Below are 18,942 nucleotides of genomic sequence, written 5' to 3'. Positions count from 1 at the left end.
TCTTCTCCAATAATCCTTCTTTCAAACGAGAGTCAAGCCAATTTATTTTCTTAAATCTCTTTTATAATCTTTGATGTCAGCCCCTTCACATACACACTCTTCTTTCCGTCTCAATGCTCCGGGTATTCTCCCACTTGACCTGTTTGCTGCCGGGTTCTCAACAAGGTAGGTGTCTTTGGTTTCTTTGTGTCGTGGTAAGAGTTGTGTTTATGTGTAGAAGTAAAAGAGAAAAAGGCAGATTTATAGGATACAATGTCAGCAGTTTCCATGGGGACATTTCTTTGGTACAAAGTACAGTAATTCCAATGAAAATGCTCCACTGCCAGGTCTGAGAATTACTCTGAGTAACCAAGACACTTTCTGGAAACCGACATTGCTGTTGAATTGTTAAAAATTAAGTTTTCATTGCTTGGCTCAGTCCATTCACCTCTTTTATTCTGGGGTGAAGCCAGAAATATTACTGATGCATATCTCAACCTGGACATATAAAAGCTAAACTCTGCCGGAAAAAAATAACAGTAGAGGTAAGAATAAAAACATATACAGTGCTTAAGAAATTTATTAGACCACTGGTTTGTGCCACAGCTGTCCTAAATTAACAGCACCAAACTACTATTTTTTTTACGTTTCTGTAATGGTTATTACAGCGGTGTGAAGAAGCTCTACTGTTCTCATTCCGGCAGCATTTTTTTTCCTGAGGGCGTAGCAGGCTCATTTTTAGGAGTATACTGAAGATTGTGATTTCATATGAAACTACAAGATCTAAGGAATCTAACAATTATTTTTAGTCTATTTTGGCCATTTTCAAAGTGGTCATGTGACCTCTGACATCATAGGCTCTCTGTGTTCCTCTTTACATACACTACTGGTCAAAAGTTTTAGAACACACCAACTTTTCCAGAATTTAATTGAAAATGATGCAGTTTAATGTCTCAGTGTACTCTGAAATTAATGCACATTTGCAACATTTAAAATTCTTTATTGAGCATGATAGTGTTTTGAAAGTAAAAAAAAGATTCAAAATCACATTTTATGTTGGACTAAAGGACTAAAAAAAGACACAAAATTACCAAAAAAAGACACAAAATGACCAAAAAAACCCACCAAAAGACACAAAATGACTAAAAATGACACAAAATGACCAAAAAAAGACACAAAATGACTTACAAAGACATGAAAATAATTCAAAAATGGACAAAATAGCCCAAGACTCCATAGAGTTAAGTTGTTAACCCATTTCTTGTTCCCTGAAAAAGGCCTACTTGTATAATTCTGAAATGTACATTATTTTTCAGTTTTGGTTAAGCTTACCTTTTTTTATTTGCCTCTGGCAGTTCACCACTTACCTTTGTACCCTTTCAAGCTGTTCATTTGACTTGAACTGCTTGAATTTCAATAAAAAACTGGAAAAATTGGGGTGTTCTAAAACTTTTGACCGGTAGTGTACATGCCTACTTTATGCTGATAACATGCAGTCTAAGGCAAAAACAACATAGTTTTTTTCATGTAGTACAAATTTGTCATTTCTGCCTACTGTATTTGAATATTTTTGCACACTGTGGTCCCCAAACAGGCTTTCAATTACATAAACTGGGTATCACTGGAATGCTGAGACTCTTGTGGATTCAATGAGTCCAGTTCTCTTCATGTGGGATGATGTTAGTCATCAGTAGGAGCCACTTCATTGCAGTGAGGGCATTTCTTGAGTCTCGACCTCACTATATAAAATGAGCTGCTTTACAACCACAAACTAGAGATCTAGAGCATTCAGAGGGCGTATTTACAATAAGGGTGTTTCTCAGCAGTTTGTAGAACAGAAGTGCTTGTCACTCAATCGCTGAAAATACAGAAATCTCCAAAACTATTAAGTGGAATAACTGGATGGAGATCACTTTAACCCTATAAAGCCTGAACCGTGAAATAATTGCCAGAAAATTATATTTTTTTAAAACTTGAGTATTTATTGAACCTGCTGACAAAAATAAATAAATAAATTTGCATATATGAATTCTAATTTGTATCATATTTGATACATCAGGTCCTTTTGTGCAATTTGTTGCTCACAGTTTGTTTTTCTTGAACTAACAAAAACATAAAACCTAACATTTTTATCCTATTAAGACTTTCCTTTTAACATTTAATTCAAATATGCAAGAAAAAAAATATTTATCTGCTGATATGAAGTTTTCACCCAGCAATGAACCTGTATAATTTTTGCTACATCTGGTATTTTTGTGCAATTTGTTGCTCAGTTTGTTTGTTTTTAATCTCCAACACATGTATACATCAGGTTTTTCAGGAAAAAAATATATCAGACTGATGATGTAGAGGTCTCAACAACATGTGTATCAAATGTGATACACTTGGCTTTGTAGGGTTAAGTACACCAGCTCCAGGTTCATCTTTATTATCAAAATTAATACACAGGATGAAGAGGTGGTGTGGCATGGCTTATCCGAGCCAGGGATGGAGCTGTAGCTGCTCTAAGGTGGGACGCATCTTTGGGTCTTTGACCAGACACATCTGCAGGAAATCTTGGCAGCCTGCCGAGCAATAGAGAGAGAGAGCAGGAGATCAGGAGTGGCAACTTAGTGATTCATTATAAAACAGACATTTTCAATGATTGTCTATTGACTTATTTTTTAAGTGGGTGGTAAAAGCAAACAGCAACTTGGCTAAATTGTAGAAGTGCCCTGTCTTTTTTTCTCAGTTCAGTGTTTTAAAAAACAAAGCTTCAGCTATTTTTTGCACTAAAGGTACAAAAATGCATTATCTTGTATGTGTGTGTGTGTGTGTGTGTGTGTGTGTGTGTGTGTGTGTGTCTTACCTGTGGACAGATCAGAGCTGATTTCCATTCTGTTCTCCATGTAGACCTCTGTGTTAAAGGACTTGTTATGATCCAGCATGTCGTACAACAGGGCCCCTAGCTGCCACACTGTTGTTGGTCTGGCCTGGTATTCACCGACAGTGTACCATTCTGGAGGGGCTTTCGAAAAGGTGCCTAAAATACACAACAAAGTGTGAGATGGTCAGGGATCATGAGAGAAAAAGAGCAGGGATGACATAGAGGGAACACGGGGCCAGCTTTGTTTAAACAATCATCTTTTTGAAGGGAAGGAGTCTGATATCATACCACTGTAGTCTTTGTAATATCCCTTTTTCTCCAGGCAACCACAGCCAAAATCGATCACGCGGGCACGTGGGACAGATCTAGTTTCAATGAGTATGTTTAGTAACTTTATGTCCCTGTGAAAGACTCCATTTGTGTGCATGTGAATGGCTGCATCCACCATCTGCTTCAGGATTATCTGTAAGAAGAAAGCAGAGTGAATGGAGCTTGGAGTGGACTTGTTCAGTCAGACAGGAGAGCTTAAGAGAACTTTAACCATGCTTCCTCGCAAAATAGATGGTGCTCACAGCTCGGTGAAGTAAATAATACTTTATTAATCAATCTCTTCAAAACATATCACAATGAAAATGAAGCCACACTTAGCAGAGGATTGTGTTTGAAAACAAAAGTATTCCAACTTTATGGGCAAGAGTGTGGTCAAAAGTTTTAGAACACCCCAACTTTTCCAGAATTTTATTGCAAATGATGCAGTTTATTGTCTCAGTGTACTCTGAAATTAATGCATATAACAAATAAACAATTGAAGTTAAAAAAGAAATCAGAGAATCAGTTTAGAAAGGAAAATGTATTCTAAACTTTTGACTCATGGAAGTAGCACCTTAACAGATAGAACAGCTCAACACACTCAATGGAAATCAAATATTCTTCAGAAAGTTCTTCCCAACTCTGTTGCAGAAGTTCCCTTAAATGTGGAGCAACTTGTAGGTTGTAAGTGATCAAGAAAAGTTGTGACACCTGTAGGAATTGGTAGCAACTTAGCAACTTTCAAGGCTTGATCAACCTCCGTTGCTGCAGAACTGCTTTAAGTTGTTAACCCATTTCTTGTTCCCTGAAAAAGGCCTTTTTTTATAATTCTGAAATGTACATTATTTTTCAGTTTTGGTTAACCTTAATACCTTAATATATATTAAAAGCTGAAAATATATATTGAAGTCTGAGAATATATATCAAAACCTGAGAATATATATTGAAAATCTGAGAATATATATTAAAACCTTCGGTTTAAACCTTCATTAAATATACTCAGGTTTCCATATATATTCTCAGGTTTATATATATATATATATATATATATATATATATATATATATATATATATATATATATATATATACACATATAGGCTTAGTGTTTCTGAGGTGCCCTAAGACCTTTTCACATTACAACAAGCTCAGTGAAAACAAATATAGAAATCTGTCTACAATCTAATGCAATTCAATATAATTGAATAAATTACAATAAATATGCTTTGCTACAATAGATGTCATCTTTATGAAGCTTATAATATTCAGTGTGTGTTGACATATAATTATATAGTCTTTAAATTAGGACCATGTGTTATTATATTACATTTAAAAGGATGTTGGTTTTTTTTTAAATTTCATTATTGAGTATTTATCCAATTAAATGATTAACGTTATTTCATGTATAGTCTTAGTTTTGTAGGCTCCAATCCCAATACGTCACCATCATCTTGTTATCTGGCCAACTTTGTCACCTAAGTGAAAATATCCTTACGGTAAATATCCTAACAGTAAAACATAAAAACAAACTGTGTGATACACTTAAGATGTGGACATACACATTCACCAAGGTGGGAAATTAAAGATGCAACTGCTTTTTGTTTCAAACTGATAGTGTTTGCATAATTTGTAAGGTCACCATGTACACTACCATAATCAAACTATCTTACTCTTCACAGAAGAGATGCTTTACACTTAATTTGTGGCTAAGCAGAAAGAATGCCAGAATACCATTATATCCTTTTCTGTGTTGGAGCTATTTAGTTGTTAGTTTACTTGTTAGTATTTAGTTGTCTGTTTAGTTTATTATTAACAATGAGTATTGTTTGATTAATTTTAGATGTTTGTTTGTTTTGATACATTTTATCTCATTTTTTTATCCTGCTGTATCTTATTTTATCCTATTTATATTTTTATTTCTATTTCCCTGTTTTAATTGACTGTTTTTACTGTTTTCAATTGTGTCTTGCTGTTTTTAATGTGTATGTAAAGCACTTTGAATTACCTTGTGTTGAATTGTGCTATACAAATAAACTTGCCTTGCCTTGCCTTGCCTCATGCATGGACATCACCTTCTTTGCCTGCGTACACCACACGCCCATGGTGCATCAGTGGCATTTTGATTAAGTTTGTTTTAAGTTTAATTTTGTTATTTTTTCGGACAAAATTGCCACTAGTATTCAACTACCAGGCACATGTACCACAGAGTCAAGGAGGCTGGATCAATGACTGCAACATAAACATTTTTTATGTTGCTTTTTCCAGCTATCTGATAGATATAAGTCCAATATTTCTCCTTTCAGGTTTGTTTTGGTCTGTGTTTTTACCTCACTTCATACTCGATACTTTCTTCACCAGCCAGATGCTTACATATCATGTCTCTTGTTTGAGGCTGCGAAGGTTGCACACAGTGGATAGGAGTTTTATTTATTTATTACTAAAAAATAGCTGACATAGACCGGGTTGTTGTACAGCATCTGACCCAAACACAGTGTAAAGACTATAACCAAAGCAGTTCCCTGAAGGCCACTGTAGGTTGTATACAAACTTGGAAAGGGTGAAAATAAAGAAATGCATTTACTCTAGTACCTAAAAACAAAAAGGTACTTCATTACTTTTTGTCACAAGTACTTTGCTAGGTTTTAAGTCTCTTCCATTACAGAGTAAAAAGGAAAGTCACATGAAATGTCCTGTGTGAGAAAGGAAGAAAATGAAGGTGATAAATCAGCAGCAGAAAAGAAGCTGCTGGTTTGTCTGCAGCTGCAGGAGGTCAGAGCTTCAGAGAGTTGACTCTGCACTTCGTGACACTCTGGAAAAGATACAAGCTCAATGTGTACATCCACTGGCCGAGGGCCAGGCTGAGAGAGAGGTGTGGAATGAATGATCCCTATGAGGATATTATATTTATGGGGTATGGGTGGCATTATTTTACAGGTTGTATGTGCCTAAATTCCAACATGGTCTCACAGAAATCCGTGAAATAGCCACGGATTTCACACATAAGTATATATTTGTTTGGAAACATTATAATAAATTGAGGTGATGGATATATGGAAACTGGACATTTCATTTGTGCGCGTAAATTACTATAAACGGGATCTCATCATAATAGTGCCATCTTTTTTGAGTAGCAATCGGGTCACTACACCCAGCATGCACCTGTTTGCAAAATAATGATTGTTGTGTTTGATTTAGGACGAAAGCATGGTGGGTACCATGTGGTGCATTAAATGAGTGATGAATTTAGGAACCTGGTCTCACAGAAATCCATGAAATAGCCACGGATTTCGCTTAACTCAAAATCCGTGGAATAGCCACGGAATCGCTCAAATTTCCGTGAAACTGACACGGATTTCGCTGCAATGCAAGTTAGGTTCCTAAATTCATCACTCATTTAATGCACCACATGGTACCCACCATGCTTTCGTCCTAAATCAAACGCAACAATCATTATTTTGCAAACAGGTGCATGCTGGGTGTAGTGACCCGATTGCTCCTCAAAAAAGATGCCACTATTATGATGAGATCCTGTTTATAGTAATTTACGCGCACAAATGAAGTTTCCGTATATCCATTAACTCAATTTATTATAATGTTTCCAAACAAATATATACTTATTTCTTAAACAAATAAACTTATGTTTCCATTTTACACATCACATTTCTGCGGTCAAAAAACTGTGTGCCTCTCGGGCATCTCATTAACAATCAGTCCTACACCGGTGCCTTATATTAACTCATGACCTCAGAATCCATAATGAGCGCTCTTCTCCACCCAGTGGTGGGAGGCGCAAACAAACAAACAAACAAACAAATAAACAATTAAAGCAAAATGGCTCTTACACTTGGTCTGGCTAACATGCTAAATAATAATATGCACATGAATCCTTCGGTGGTAGATTCTGTGTTCAATGAGATGCTTTTAGCTTCACTGAGGTGTGTGATGACTTCCTGCTGTTTGTGACAAAAATCAGTGATGTGACTATGGACCGGTTAGTGAGACCGATGGGCTGAGTGGACTGGTTAAAGTGGGACAGCGAGGCTAAGTGAATGCTTTTCAGAGTAAAACAACATCAGTGAAAAGATGAAAAACAAAAACCCTAACCACTGAATTGCCTCGTAGTTCATAGTCAGAGAATACAAGGCCAATGCTACAGCAGTGTGGCAGCTGGGGACCCTGTTGGATGACCTGCTGGATAATAAACATCCCTTTGAAACACACTGTCACCTTGATGTGATCTGTAGATGGGTAAGAAGCAAACACTCACACAACAACTTTTACAGTGAAATTTTTCATTCACCTTTATTTAACCCTATAAAGCCAAGTGTATCACATTTGATACACACGTTGTCGAGACCTCTACATCATCAGTCTGATATATTTTTTTCCTGAAAAACCTGATGTATACATGTGTTGGAGATTAAAAACAAACAAGCTGAGCAACAAATTGCACAAAAATACCAGATGTAGCAAAAATGATACAGGTTCATTGCTGGGTGAAAACTTCATATCAGCAGATAAATAATTTTTTTCTTGCCTATTTGAATTAAATGTTAAAAGGAAAGTCTTAATAGGATAAAAATGTTAGGTTTTATGTTTTTGTTAGTTCAAGAAAAACAAACTGTGAGCAACAAATTGCACAAAAGGACCTGATGTATCAAATATGATACAAATTACAATTCATATATGCAAATGTATTTATTTATTTTTGTCAGCAGGTTCAATAAATACTCAAGTTTTAAAAAAATATAATTTTCTGGCAATTATTTCACGGTTCAGGCTTTATAGGGTTAACCAGGCAGGTCATTAAGAACAAATTCTTATTTACAATGGCGGCCTGACAAATTCAGTCACAATTGTTTGTAACAAGCTGTTACTGAGGTGAAATTGTGTTTTACATTCAATGTGGTGGCGTTTTAGCTGCCGGATAATAAACACAACAGACAAGCTCATTTTTTAAGCATCTGTGTGTTTTGCCTGCTCACAGAGGAAAGATAGTCCTCTCTGCTCCAGGTGAGGCTCGAACTCACAACCTCGGCATCACTCTGCAGGTTACTGTCTTATAAGTACTGCGCGCTGACCGATTGCGCCACTGGAGCTTCTGTCTTATGCAGGGGCAGTCGTGGATATAGCACACCACATAAAAGAGGGGGAAAAAGCCTCTTGATACTCAGATACTCGATACTTTTGAAAATGAGTATTGTCAAGTCAAGTCAAGTCAAAGTTTATTTATAGAGCACATTTAAAAACAACCTCAGTTGACCAAAGTACTGTACAGTTATTAAAATAGAATAAATCATACACCAATAGGTATAAATAAAAACAATGAAAACAATAAAATACTAAAAACAGTAAAACAATAAAATAAAATAGAATAAAATAGTAATAAAAGCTCAATCCAAAACAGAGTTAGAGATAAAAAAGACAAATCAAAGGGTAAAAAAGTAAAAAAAGAAAAGCCAAGGATTCTTGCCTAGCTAGTATTGTATCCGGATACAACGTTTTAGTATCGATACTTTTTTGAATATCGATACTTTTGACAACCCTAGTTATTACTGTAAATAAAACGTGTATTTTCGATAAATAGATGGACTCCAGAGGGTTAACCCTCTATGGTGCAACATACCCATTTTTGCCCTGTCAAATTTCTACAATGCATGTTTTTGAGTGATGCGATACTTTAAAAAAGAAGGAAGAGTTTAGGGAACCAATAGCAATGCTTTAATTTGTCACATGACCTCCAGGAGGCCATATTGAAAAAGCTTTGCCATTTTACGCCACAAAAAAGCACTTAAAACGTCATTACCTGACCCTTTTCCATCTGGAAAAAAAATTATTGCTACTCCAGACAAGAAACCGGTTTAAAAAAAGTTCCTTTTATGATGTTTTTAAATTTAAAATGTTTTGTATTGTACCCTGTTGAAGCTACTGAATCTTTTACACGTCTATTAAATAAATAATTTTCAAATAGAAAAAAACCCCTCTTTTTCACTTGTGCACAGTTACCTACGGGAGACAAACCCCAAAAACGTACAGAAAAAAAAATAAATCTAAAATTTCTTCAGATTATGTTTATTTAGTCTATATTAAGACAAAAAAAACCCCACTCCAAACATTTTTTTCTCTAACTGGTATCATAATGTGTACCATAGAGCAGCTATTCTCAACCTTGGGGTTGGGACCCCAATTGGGTTCGCGAGATGATTTCTGGGGGTCGCCAAATCATTTTGGAAGTCAGCTCTGTCTCCACTGTGTTAAAGTGTTCATGTGTTTGTCTTTTTTGTCACTTAATGTCTTTTTTTTGGTCATTTTGTGTGTTATTTGGTCAATTTGTGTCTTTTTTGGTCCTTTTGTGTCTTTTTTTGATCATTTTGTGGTCAATTTGTGTCTTTTTTGGTCATTTAGTTTCCTTTCTTTGGTGATTTTGTGTCTTTTTTTAGTCATTTTGTGTCGTTTTTTGGGTGATTTTGTTTCTTTTTTGGGTAATTTTGTGTCTTTTTTGGTAATTTTGTGTCTTTTTGGTGATTTTGTTTCTTTTTTGGGTAATTTTGTGTCTTTTTTGGTCCTTTTGTGTCTTTTTTTGATCATTTTGTGGTCAATTTGTGTCTTTTTTGGTCATTTTGTTTCCTGTCTTTGGTAATTTTGTGTCTTTTTTTAGTCATTTTGTGTCTGTTTTTTGTCATTTTGTGTCGTTTTTTGGTGATTTTGTTTCTTTTTTGGGTAATTTTGTGTCTTTTTTGGTCATTTTGTGTCTTTTTGCTCATTTTGTTTCCTTTTTTTGGTCATTTTGTTTCTTTTTTGTATGATCTGAACTGTGCGTGTGAGATTGTGATCAGTGAGTGGGGGTCGCGGACAACATGCATGTTAAATCGGGGGTCGCGACTCAAAAAGGTTGAGAACTACTGCACTAGAGGGTTAAAGACGTTCCTCTCATCTGCTTTAATCCTGTCTTTAACAAAACAGACGTTTTTACGCTTTTATTTTGAAGGATGGCTCTCTTGTGTTCCGGTATTGTCCCGTGGTAGTGCGGTATGAATCTGACCGATGATTTCTAACGGGAGGGAAAAGGAGGAGAGGAAAATGAAAGAGCAAGGAAGATAGAGAGTCAGAGAGGAAAAGAGAGAGAGAGGGAGGTGGAGGAGCTGTCGGACATCCTTCCAGCCGCTTCTCTAGAGGAGGGTGAGCTTTATAAATGTTCCGATGGCGCAAACCGTATTCGTCTTTGTTGCTGTCAAGACGGATAGAAAATCTGGCGTCCATAACGGGAGCGCGCCTTTCTGCAACATGCACACTCATTATAATAATGCTGTAGAAGTATGCTACACAATAGTACTTTAAACCTGCCTGATCTTACTTTATGTGCCTCACTATTCGCATTACTGCTAATATCCCCATTAGGGACTTGCACATTTTGCTTTTCTGCGCAGCCTACCATCTGTCTTTACGGTAGGATGAATGGAGTTTGCCGGTAATTTTTGGTTCTGTCGGTGTCGATAGATGGGATCTGGTGTTTCACGTTATTGTGGCTGCGACGTGAGCAGGAAATGCCGCTGTAAGCAGGCCCGTCCAGCCCATCTATCTATCACACTGAATGAAAGGCTACAAAACAAACAGTGGTGCAGCTCGTTGTTTGCTTTGACTCAGGCTGCACTCGTGCACATGCTGTTTGCTGTGCATGCGTGTGTTCACTTGGTATCTGCTCATGCGTGCATCATATCTGTGTGTGTAATCACACTGTCTGGTTGCAGTGTTTCAACATGACAGCCTTGCGTCAGAGGAAGGGGAGCAAGGGGAAGGAGCCCCCCTTTGGCGCAGAGTTTCAGTCCCAACAGTCCAACTGTTGCACCGATCATCATCAGGAGAGGATCTTGCATGGTGAGTGAGCCATCCTCCCACCCAGCTGATTTTTATACGCAGCTTTTGGGCAGTATGGCCTGCAGAAAGCACCCTTTGAACGAGGGGTGAGCATTGTTGGCAGTCATCCACCCCTGGTGAAGTGTCCTTGAGCCAGATGCAGCTCCAGGGGCCAGAGTTCTGGATCTGGCCCCTGACCTTTGACCTGCTGTGGGTGCAGAATGGGAGGGGAAGTTCTCATTGGGGTTTTAATGAAATGTCACCTTTTTAAAAACTCACTCTGCTGGTCAAAGCCTACACTCCTACATCTTTTTGTGCACATGCATATGTAGTCAGGTTTTACTTGGGTTTGCATTTTATAAAGGACTAAAGGTTCTTTTCTGCATTTCATTGAATTGCCATTTATATTAGTTGTGTAGCCTTTATCTATCTAGTATCCACCAAACAAAAACCAAGCCAACTTTAGCAAAATGCAACCATTACACATTTGGTTTAAGTGAAACACTTCAAATAGCCTCCAGCAGAGACTGTCAGAAAATGTGTGCCGTTATCCCCATATTCAATACTTTTTATTTGGATGTCCAATCAGTACTGATGATAACTATAGTCCACTGAAGCAATAAATTCCTCAGTTTGTGCTACATTGACAGAGAAAGCAGAGTTGTCCTGCTTTTGGAGCCTAAGCTCATTAATCAGCTGAGTAGCAGCTTGTCTGAGGCTCTCGTTCCTTTTTTGGAGGTAGACCATTAAATTGGCAAAATAAAATGACAAAAATGGCCAAAGCTGAAGTAAAACTCTGTAGTTTCTTCCTTGATCCCTACTACGGCGCTGTCACGTCTCATTATGTAGCTTGGATCTGAAAGAATTACAGATTTTGCAGCTGCACCCCGGGGTCACAGAGGCATCAGCAAGAACTGCAGCCGTTTTTCACACCATATACCTGATTTAGGTACACTACTGGTCAAAAGTTTTAGAACACACCAACTTTTCCAGAATTTAATTGAAAATGATGCAGTTTAATGTCTCAGTGTACTCTGAAATTAATGCACATTTGCAACATTTAAAATTCTTTATTGAGCATGATAGTGTTTTGAAAGTAAAAAAAAAGATTCAAAATCACATTTTATGTTGGACTAAAGGACTAAAAAAAGACACAAAATGACCAAAAAAAGACACAAAATGACAAAAAAGACACCTAAAGACACAAAATGACAAAAAAAAGACACAGAAAGACACAAAATGACTTACAAAGACATTAAAAGAATTTAAAAATTGACCAGATAGCCCAAGACTCCATAGAGTTAAGTTGTTAACCCATTTCTTGTTCCCTGAAAAAGGCCTACTTGTATAATTCTGAAATGTACATTATTTTTCAGTTTTGGTTAAGCTTACCTTTTTTTATTTACCTCTGGCAGTTCACCACTTACCTTTGTACCCTTTCAAGCTGTTCATTTGACTTGAACTGCTTGAATTTCAATAAAAAACTGAAAAAATTGGGGTGTTCTAAAACTTTTGACCAGCAGTGTACATAGAGATGAGGTGGAGAAATGACAGATTTTCCCTTCAAATGATATTGTGTCTCTCTTCTCCATATATCAGCAAACTTTTGACTCTTAAACTCTTCTAATTTCTGACCTGGTTGGACAACATGTCATATAAACTAGTCCTCTTTGAGCATAACTCAACACTGAGCCTGCATCCTCAATACAAGGATCAGCTAAATGGAGTTTAGCTGCATTCATTGTATTGTTTACAGCTGTTTTTCCTGCTGAGACATCTCAAAGTGTCTTCCGTGCAAAAGCTCAGTAAGGAAGACATAAATCACGTTATTATCATAATGGTTTTGCTTTTAAAATGTTTCACTTGGCAGCAGCAACTTAATGAGATTGTCCTGTTCCTGCAGGTGATTGGTCATGGGGGGCAATCATCTGGACATCAGTTGGTTGGTCTGTGTCTGTTGGTCTTGGCCTGCTCTGCTGTATCTACATGGCCACTCTTCATGAGAACGACCTGTGGTTCTCCAACATAAAGGTAAAGACCCTTCTCTGTTACCATCTTTAGGTTGAGTCAGGCTACATTTACATGATGACGGTCAGAACAGAAGACGCAAAAGTGGCGTTGCGTCTTCACTTTTTATTCCTCGTTTAGACGAGCGTTTTCAGGAGGAAATCTGCTGCATACGGTGACGCAATGTGCAAAGCGATAAGAGCATCTTTGGGCATGCAGAAGTTTTCACGCCACACATTTTCATCAGCTACTCCTTCCGCAAAGTTCTCCACCATCACTAGATCTCCCAGGTCTCGTTCACAGCCGTCTGGCTCGCCTCCGACGAATTGCTGCATCCAGAATGTGATGGAGGTGATTCCAGATCCTTCTCTGTTCACTAATACTATCTGTACATATCCTGGACATTTGGTGGAAAGACTCCTGTAAGTTTATTAGAGCTGCCAGAGCAGCTTGAAGGTCCGACGCATGGAAATAATCCCACGTTTGTTTATTTCCTGTACTGGAGCATGTATGTGACGTAAACACATACGTGACGTGAGCAGATCAGATCAGAGTTTTGTGTCTTGTCAGTGTAGACGACACGCTACGGAGGAGCGGATTCAACTTTTCCACTTTGGAGGGTGGTTTCAGATTTTTGCGTTTTTAAGCCCCCAAAACGCCGTCACCGTCTAAACGAAAGGCACTTCCGATAAAATATTTTGTCGTTTTTACCCGCGAGCGTCCTCGTGTAAACGGGGCCTCAGTTTTCACTTGAACATTTAGTTGGTGCTGCTGGTGGCTACATGCTGGTGTAGTGATTTGCACTCTTTGCATGTTCTCCTCATGGGTTCTCTCCAGCTCCTCTGGCTTTCTCCGAGTGTCCAAAACCATGCAACTTAGGTTTAATTGGTGACTCTTAATTGCCTGTAGGCACACATGGTTGAATGTCTCTATGTGTCAGTCCAGAGTTTACCACGCCTCTCGCCCAATGTCAGCTGGGATTGGCTCCAGCCCCCTGAGATGAGATTTTGGATAAGTGGTTCAGGATAATGGTTGTATAATAATGTGCTGCTGGTGATGTTCCAGTGAGGTGCTCTTAGACAACTAGTTAGGTATCGAAGGTTGTTGGAAGTCTCTTCATTCTCTCCATCCAAATTCATTTTGAACATGTCTATGTGTTGCTGTGCATGAGTCAGCCGTTGGAGATCAGCCAATAAAACTGTCACGTGGTTGCATTCAATGTATTAATGTAACGAAGAGAGCAACATCACCTCCAGCAAAATATCTGGATCTGAGCCATGTAAAGACCATTAGCCAGTGATGGTGGTAGAAAAGTTTAATCAGAGGAGAGATGTTGAACATTTCTGGGCCTCTTCAGATTTATGAGTAATAATCTGACCACACACCAAGATAGCTGAATGACCAAGCAAAAGTATGAGAGGCTTGTCACTAAAATGAGAAAAACTGGTGCTAATTCTTCACGTTAATCAGCTGTTTGCATCAAAACACAGAACTTGGCTTCGCTCTTTAGACGTTTTTTTTCTTTTATTTATCAACAAATGACCAAAACTGTACATACACTGCACTTTTCATAGCTCTAATGTTAAATCTAACTTTATATTCAACATCACACACACACACACACACACACACACACACACACACACACACACACACACACACACACACACACACACATGGTCTCTCACTCTCTCGCTGTGCTTGTGTAAACAGTTAAGAAACTGCTGACCCAGCAGATTGAAATATGTCTTTTTTTGCATGTTTGTGCTTGTGTAATAGATGTATTGATAAAGTACTGGATTTTTTTGCTTGCAAAGACGTTATTGCACTTATGGTAACGAGCACATTTCGATCGGGAAAGCAGGGGAGATGCTGCTCTGCAGTATAAATTAATGTTACACCAAAATGTTAAAAAATACAGATAAAAGAACCGTGAACGCCGGAGCTCATTAATACTCCAGCTTTTTATTAATTTAGCCCTGGGGCCCGTTTAATAACGGAATTTAATATCCATCTCCATAAAGCAGCTGTAAATTCTTATGGTACATTGTACATGTGGACGGTTCCTCCTGGACAATTTTTCAGACTCACAAATCTTTTCTTGCTTTAAGCCCTGTCCACAGATTTCTTGAACAAAAAAAATCCTGTCTTGTGCATGGTATTACGTCACTTTTTGCATATGTTTTCATGACAAAACGTGCAGTTTGGAGAGCAGACATACTCACTTGGGATTCCTCCTGGTGAAAGATCTTGTAGTGTGTGACTCCCTGCTGCTGGCCAGTCATGTGGTGTGAAAACCACAAGAGGACAAGGCGATTATGACAGTAAGATGTTATGTGAACAGTGCAGAAATCTGACAAATATGAAATAAAAATTGGTATTGTGATTAAGGCATTCCATTAAATTCCAGGCGTCTATCTATGGGTGTAAGTACAGAAAAGATCCTGTATCTTGTAAAATTCTAAATTAGGGTCATGTTGTGCTGCATTCAGGGACTCTAATCTGCTATTGCTGGAGGCCACTGATGTTTTATTTATGGCCTAGATAAGACGGACCAGATACCAATGGCAGGCTTATACCCACAGTCTACATCCGGGGAATCTGACTATTTTTGGGTGCATTTAACAAAAGACACTTTTAAGTAAAGAATGTCTAGCAAACAATTGGCAAACATACCCTGAAACACGCTGACGATGCAAAGAGTGGATGGCATTTTTTAGCATTACCTTGTAGAAGTCAGCAAGAATCACAATTTGAAGATGGACTCAGTGTATAGTATGTATTGCAATTATAAATTCACAATAAAACACCATAGTCCGGCGGCTTAGGACCAGATTTGGGAAGAAAGGGGACACGTCGGACAAAAGCACCAAATTTTTTCCACATGCTCTCTATCACTATAGGTTTCAATTTTTGGTAGGAGCCACTTCATCAAGATTGCAGATCGGAGATGGCAGCCATATAAAATCTATGAGAACCAGTATATCTTCTAAGCCACTAAGAAGGTCAATCTTTGTGTCAAAATATACATTTTCTGGGTCAAAGAATAATTTAAAGCTACTGAGAATATCACTAGATGATCAAATAGATATGTTCATTTTGGCCATGTATTTACATAATTATTAGATTCCAAACATTTTCAGCTCAGGATTCTCTGCTGCAGCACTTGAAGCAAGTTGCCTACCAGTCTGGGTGAAGATGAACATTTCTATTTGATCAAATAATCATCTAGTGATATTCTCAACAGCTTTAAATGATTCCTGGACCCAGAAAATGTAGATTTTGACACCCAGATTGACCTTCTGTGTGGCTTGGAAGATGTATTGGTTCTCATAGACTTTATATGGGTGCCATCTCGGATCGGCCTCTAATAGGACAAACTTATTGAATTTTGAAGGCATTTTTGTGGCTTTCTCTCATACCAGAATGATGTTAAATCAGTTTTGCTGTTTACTATGATTGTGAACTCTCATTCTACCGGGCAGACCCTGGACATATCCATTTTTTTTCAATCATATCTCACAGTTGTGTAATTCCATCATTTAATTTTCATGACACTGTTTTCTGTTTAATTCATGCTTAAAAAGAACCCAATCGCAGCCTATGCAGTTTTAACAGACTTCTGGATTAAACAGAATAGATAAATTAAAGGTTTGCTGTGGGTCCTAATTAAAGTATCGCACAAAATTAGGGGGGTAGAAACACTCTGTCAGTCATTGTGAAGGAGAGAGACACAGATGCAGCAGACACAGAATTACTTATGTGATTTTTTTAATTATTTTTTTTACACAGTACGCAAATGCAAACTTTACCTAAAATATTACTCTATTTTTAAAAATCGCAATGACATCTTGCTGTGATTGTTGTTTATTCAGCAGTTAGAAGTCCCTGTATGATTATTGCAATTTAAGGTTCTCCACCAAGGTTTCACCAAAAGTTGACTTAGTCGGCTATTTCCAGGCACAAATGATATTTGTGACCGATGTGATTTATCTCCAGCGGACCATGATCATATGTTTTTTTCTTGTCCCAAACTAGCCAATTTCTGGTCGTGTTTTTATGAATTGTTTAGCAAATTCCTTAATACAAGATTAGAACCCTGCTCACTGATATCCATCTTTGGGGTATCTCCCGTTCCAACTAGTCTCACTAAAGAAAATTCTGATTATCTATATTCTATATACGATCTATATTCTGATATCTTTTGCCTCGCTCATAGCCCGCAGACGTATTCTATTGCATTGGAAAAGCCCAAACGCTCCCCCTGCCTCTTCATGGATGAGTGATTTAATGTCTTTTCTGTCTTTAGAAAAAATTAAATATTCCTTGAGAGGCTCGGCAGCCTGATGCATCCAATTTTCATTTATTTTATTAAGGTATTTTTTAAAATCTTTTTTTATTTTTTATTTTTTTAATGAGCATACTTGGCATCCTGTGTTTATTTATGTATTGGTATTATTAGTATAATTGTTAATGTTTCTGTTTCTCTGCTTTTTTGCCTCCCTATATATTATTATAATACTATGTTTTTTGTTTTGTTTTGTTTTGTTTTGTATTTATTTTTCTTTTGTGGTTCTTTGTTCTAATGTACCCTTTAAAAAACAAAAATGTGGAAACAGCTGTGGAATAAGTTATGTCTTGTACTGATGCTTATGAATGCTAATTTCCAATAAAAAATATATAAAGAAAAAAAAAAAGAAGTCCCTGTATGTTAAATACAGTTTGTTGGTAGGATGAGGGTTAAAAACTATATATGATGAATTATTTTGTGATGACTTGTTGCACCATAATGCAGATGTAGATGGCGTGTTAGTGGTTTGGTGAGGACTGTAAACTGACTGGCTGTATATCTCGGTGACAGTTTAACACCAGCTTATTGCCACTGAGATTGTGCCAGAGCAGGAAGAAGATCTGGGAATGTTGAAGACACACGGATCCTTTTTATGTCTTTTATGAGGCACTTGTTACGAAGCGGCAGAGATGGATTGATGTGTCTGACACTTTTATACGGAGGTTATCTAAGGCTTTGACATCCATGTGTAAAATTCATTAAGCGCATCACAGATGTGGATATTTACAGAGGGAAAATGTCTACCTGTTTTAACACTTAAAGGAACACTCCACCGTTTTTTCATATTAAAACATGTTATTCGGGTAAGTAAGACGAGTTGATACAGACCTCTTGCGTCTCAATGCGTGCACTCAATCGCCCTGGCGCGCGGCGCCACTTGGCTAGCACTTAGCTTAGCCCAGTTCATTCATTAGGATCCACACAGATGGACAGTTAGAAGCGACCAAACTCCTCCACGTTTTCCCTATTTAAATACAGCTACACGAGTAGTTAAACGACCAAGTATGGCGACACAAAATAAAACGTGGCGCTTTTCGAAGTGGATAAAAAGCACTTCGAGCACTTCGACTCGGCGCAGTAATATCATCACTTCCGCTCCCTCTCACTTCCGTCAGGAGTGATGATATTACTGCGCCGAGTCGAAGTGCTCGAAGTGCTTTTTATCCGCTTCGAAAAGCGCCACGTTTTATTTTGTGTCGCCATACTTGGTCGTTTAACTACTCGTGTAGCTGTATTTAAATAGGGAAAACGTGGAGGAGTTTGGTCGCTTCTAACTGTCCATCTGTTTGGATCCTAATGAATGAACTGGGCTAAGCTAAGTGCTAGCCAAGTAGCTCCGCGCGCCAGGGCGATTGAGTGCACGCATTGAGACGCAAGAGGTCTGTATCAACTCGTCTTACTTACCCGAATAACATGTTTTAATATGAAAAAGCGGTGGAGTGTTCCTTTAAAAGCTGAAAAAAATCCACGCAAATTTTTTCCTTATCTCAAGAGGAAATGTAGCTTTAACACAAGTGCCAATCAGACACATCCCTCAGCCAGCGTTCTCTGTTAGAAACACGTCATAAACACTTCAT

At 37.8% G+C, this 18,942-nt stretch overlaps 2 protein-coding genes and 1 non-coding gene across 3 annotated transcripts in view; 1 reads left to right on the top strand and 2 right to left on the bottom strand.

Moving 5' to 3' along the window:
* Window positions 1-2,451: 2,451 nt before the first annotated feature.
* Window positions 2,452-3,389, bottom strand: LOC131982135 (serine/threonine-protein kinase pim-2-like). Its single transcript, XM_059346715.1, has 4 exons — window positions 3,363-3,389; window positions 3,134-3,308; window positions 2,828-3,001; window positions 2,452-2,543 (listed from the first exon to the last, which is right to left on the bottom strand). The coding sequence occupies exons 1-4, from the start codon at window positions 3,387-3,389 to the stop codon at window positions 2,452-2,454; spliced, it is 468 nt and encodes a 155-aa protein (XP_059202698.1).
* Window positions 3,390-8,158: 4,769 nt separating this feature from the next.
* On the bottom strand, window positions 8,159-8,252 carry trnai-uau (transfer RNA isoleucine (anticodon UAU)). The gene is made up of 2 exons: window positions 8,215-8,252; window positions 8,159-8,194 (listed from the first exon to the last, which is right to left on the bottom strand). It is a non-coding gene; the product is annotated as a tRNA-Ile (tRNA).
* A 1,952-nt stretch (window positions 8,253-10,204) lies between these two features.
* dpy19l3 (dpy-19 like C-mannosyltransferase 3) overlaps window positions 10,205-18,942 on the top strand; it is an 83,411-nt gene continuing 74,673 nt past the window's right edge. Inside the window, exons 1-3 of the mRNA XM_059351692.1 lie at window positions 10,205-10,332; window positions 10,902-11,028; window positions 12,911-13,038. Of these exons, the coding sequence (XP_059207675.1) occupies window positions 10,911-11,028; window positions 12,911-13,038 (246 nt within the window). The 5' untranslated portion in view covers window positions 10,205-10,332; window positions 10,902-10,910. The remainder of the gene's footprint in view (window positions 10,333-10,901; window positions 11,029-12,910; window positions 13,039-18,942) is intronic.

This window comes from Centropristis striata, chromosome 2 (genome assembly GCF_030273125.1).
Source record: "Centropristis striata isolate RG_2023a ecotype Rhode Island chromosome 2, C.striata_1.0, whole genome shotgun sequence".
In the NCBI taxonomy this organism is placed as follows: domain Eukaryota; kingdom Metazoa; phylum Chordata; class Actinopteri; order Perciformes; family Serranidae; genus Centropristis; species Centropristis striata.
Note: the sequence above shows the minus strand (reverse complement) of the source record. Positions and strands in the feature narration are given on the sequence as shown.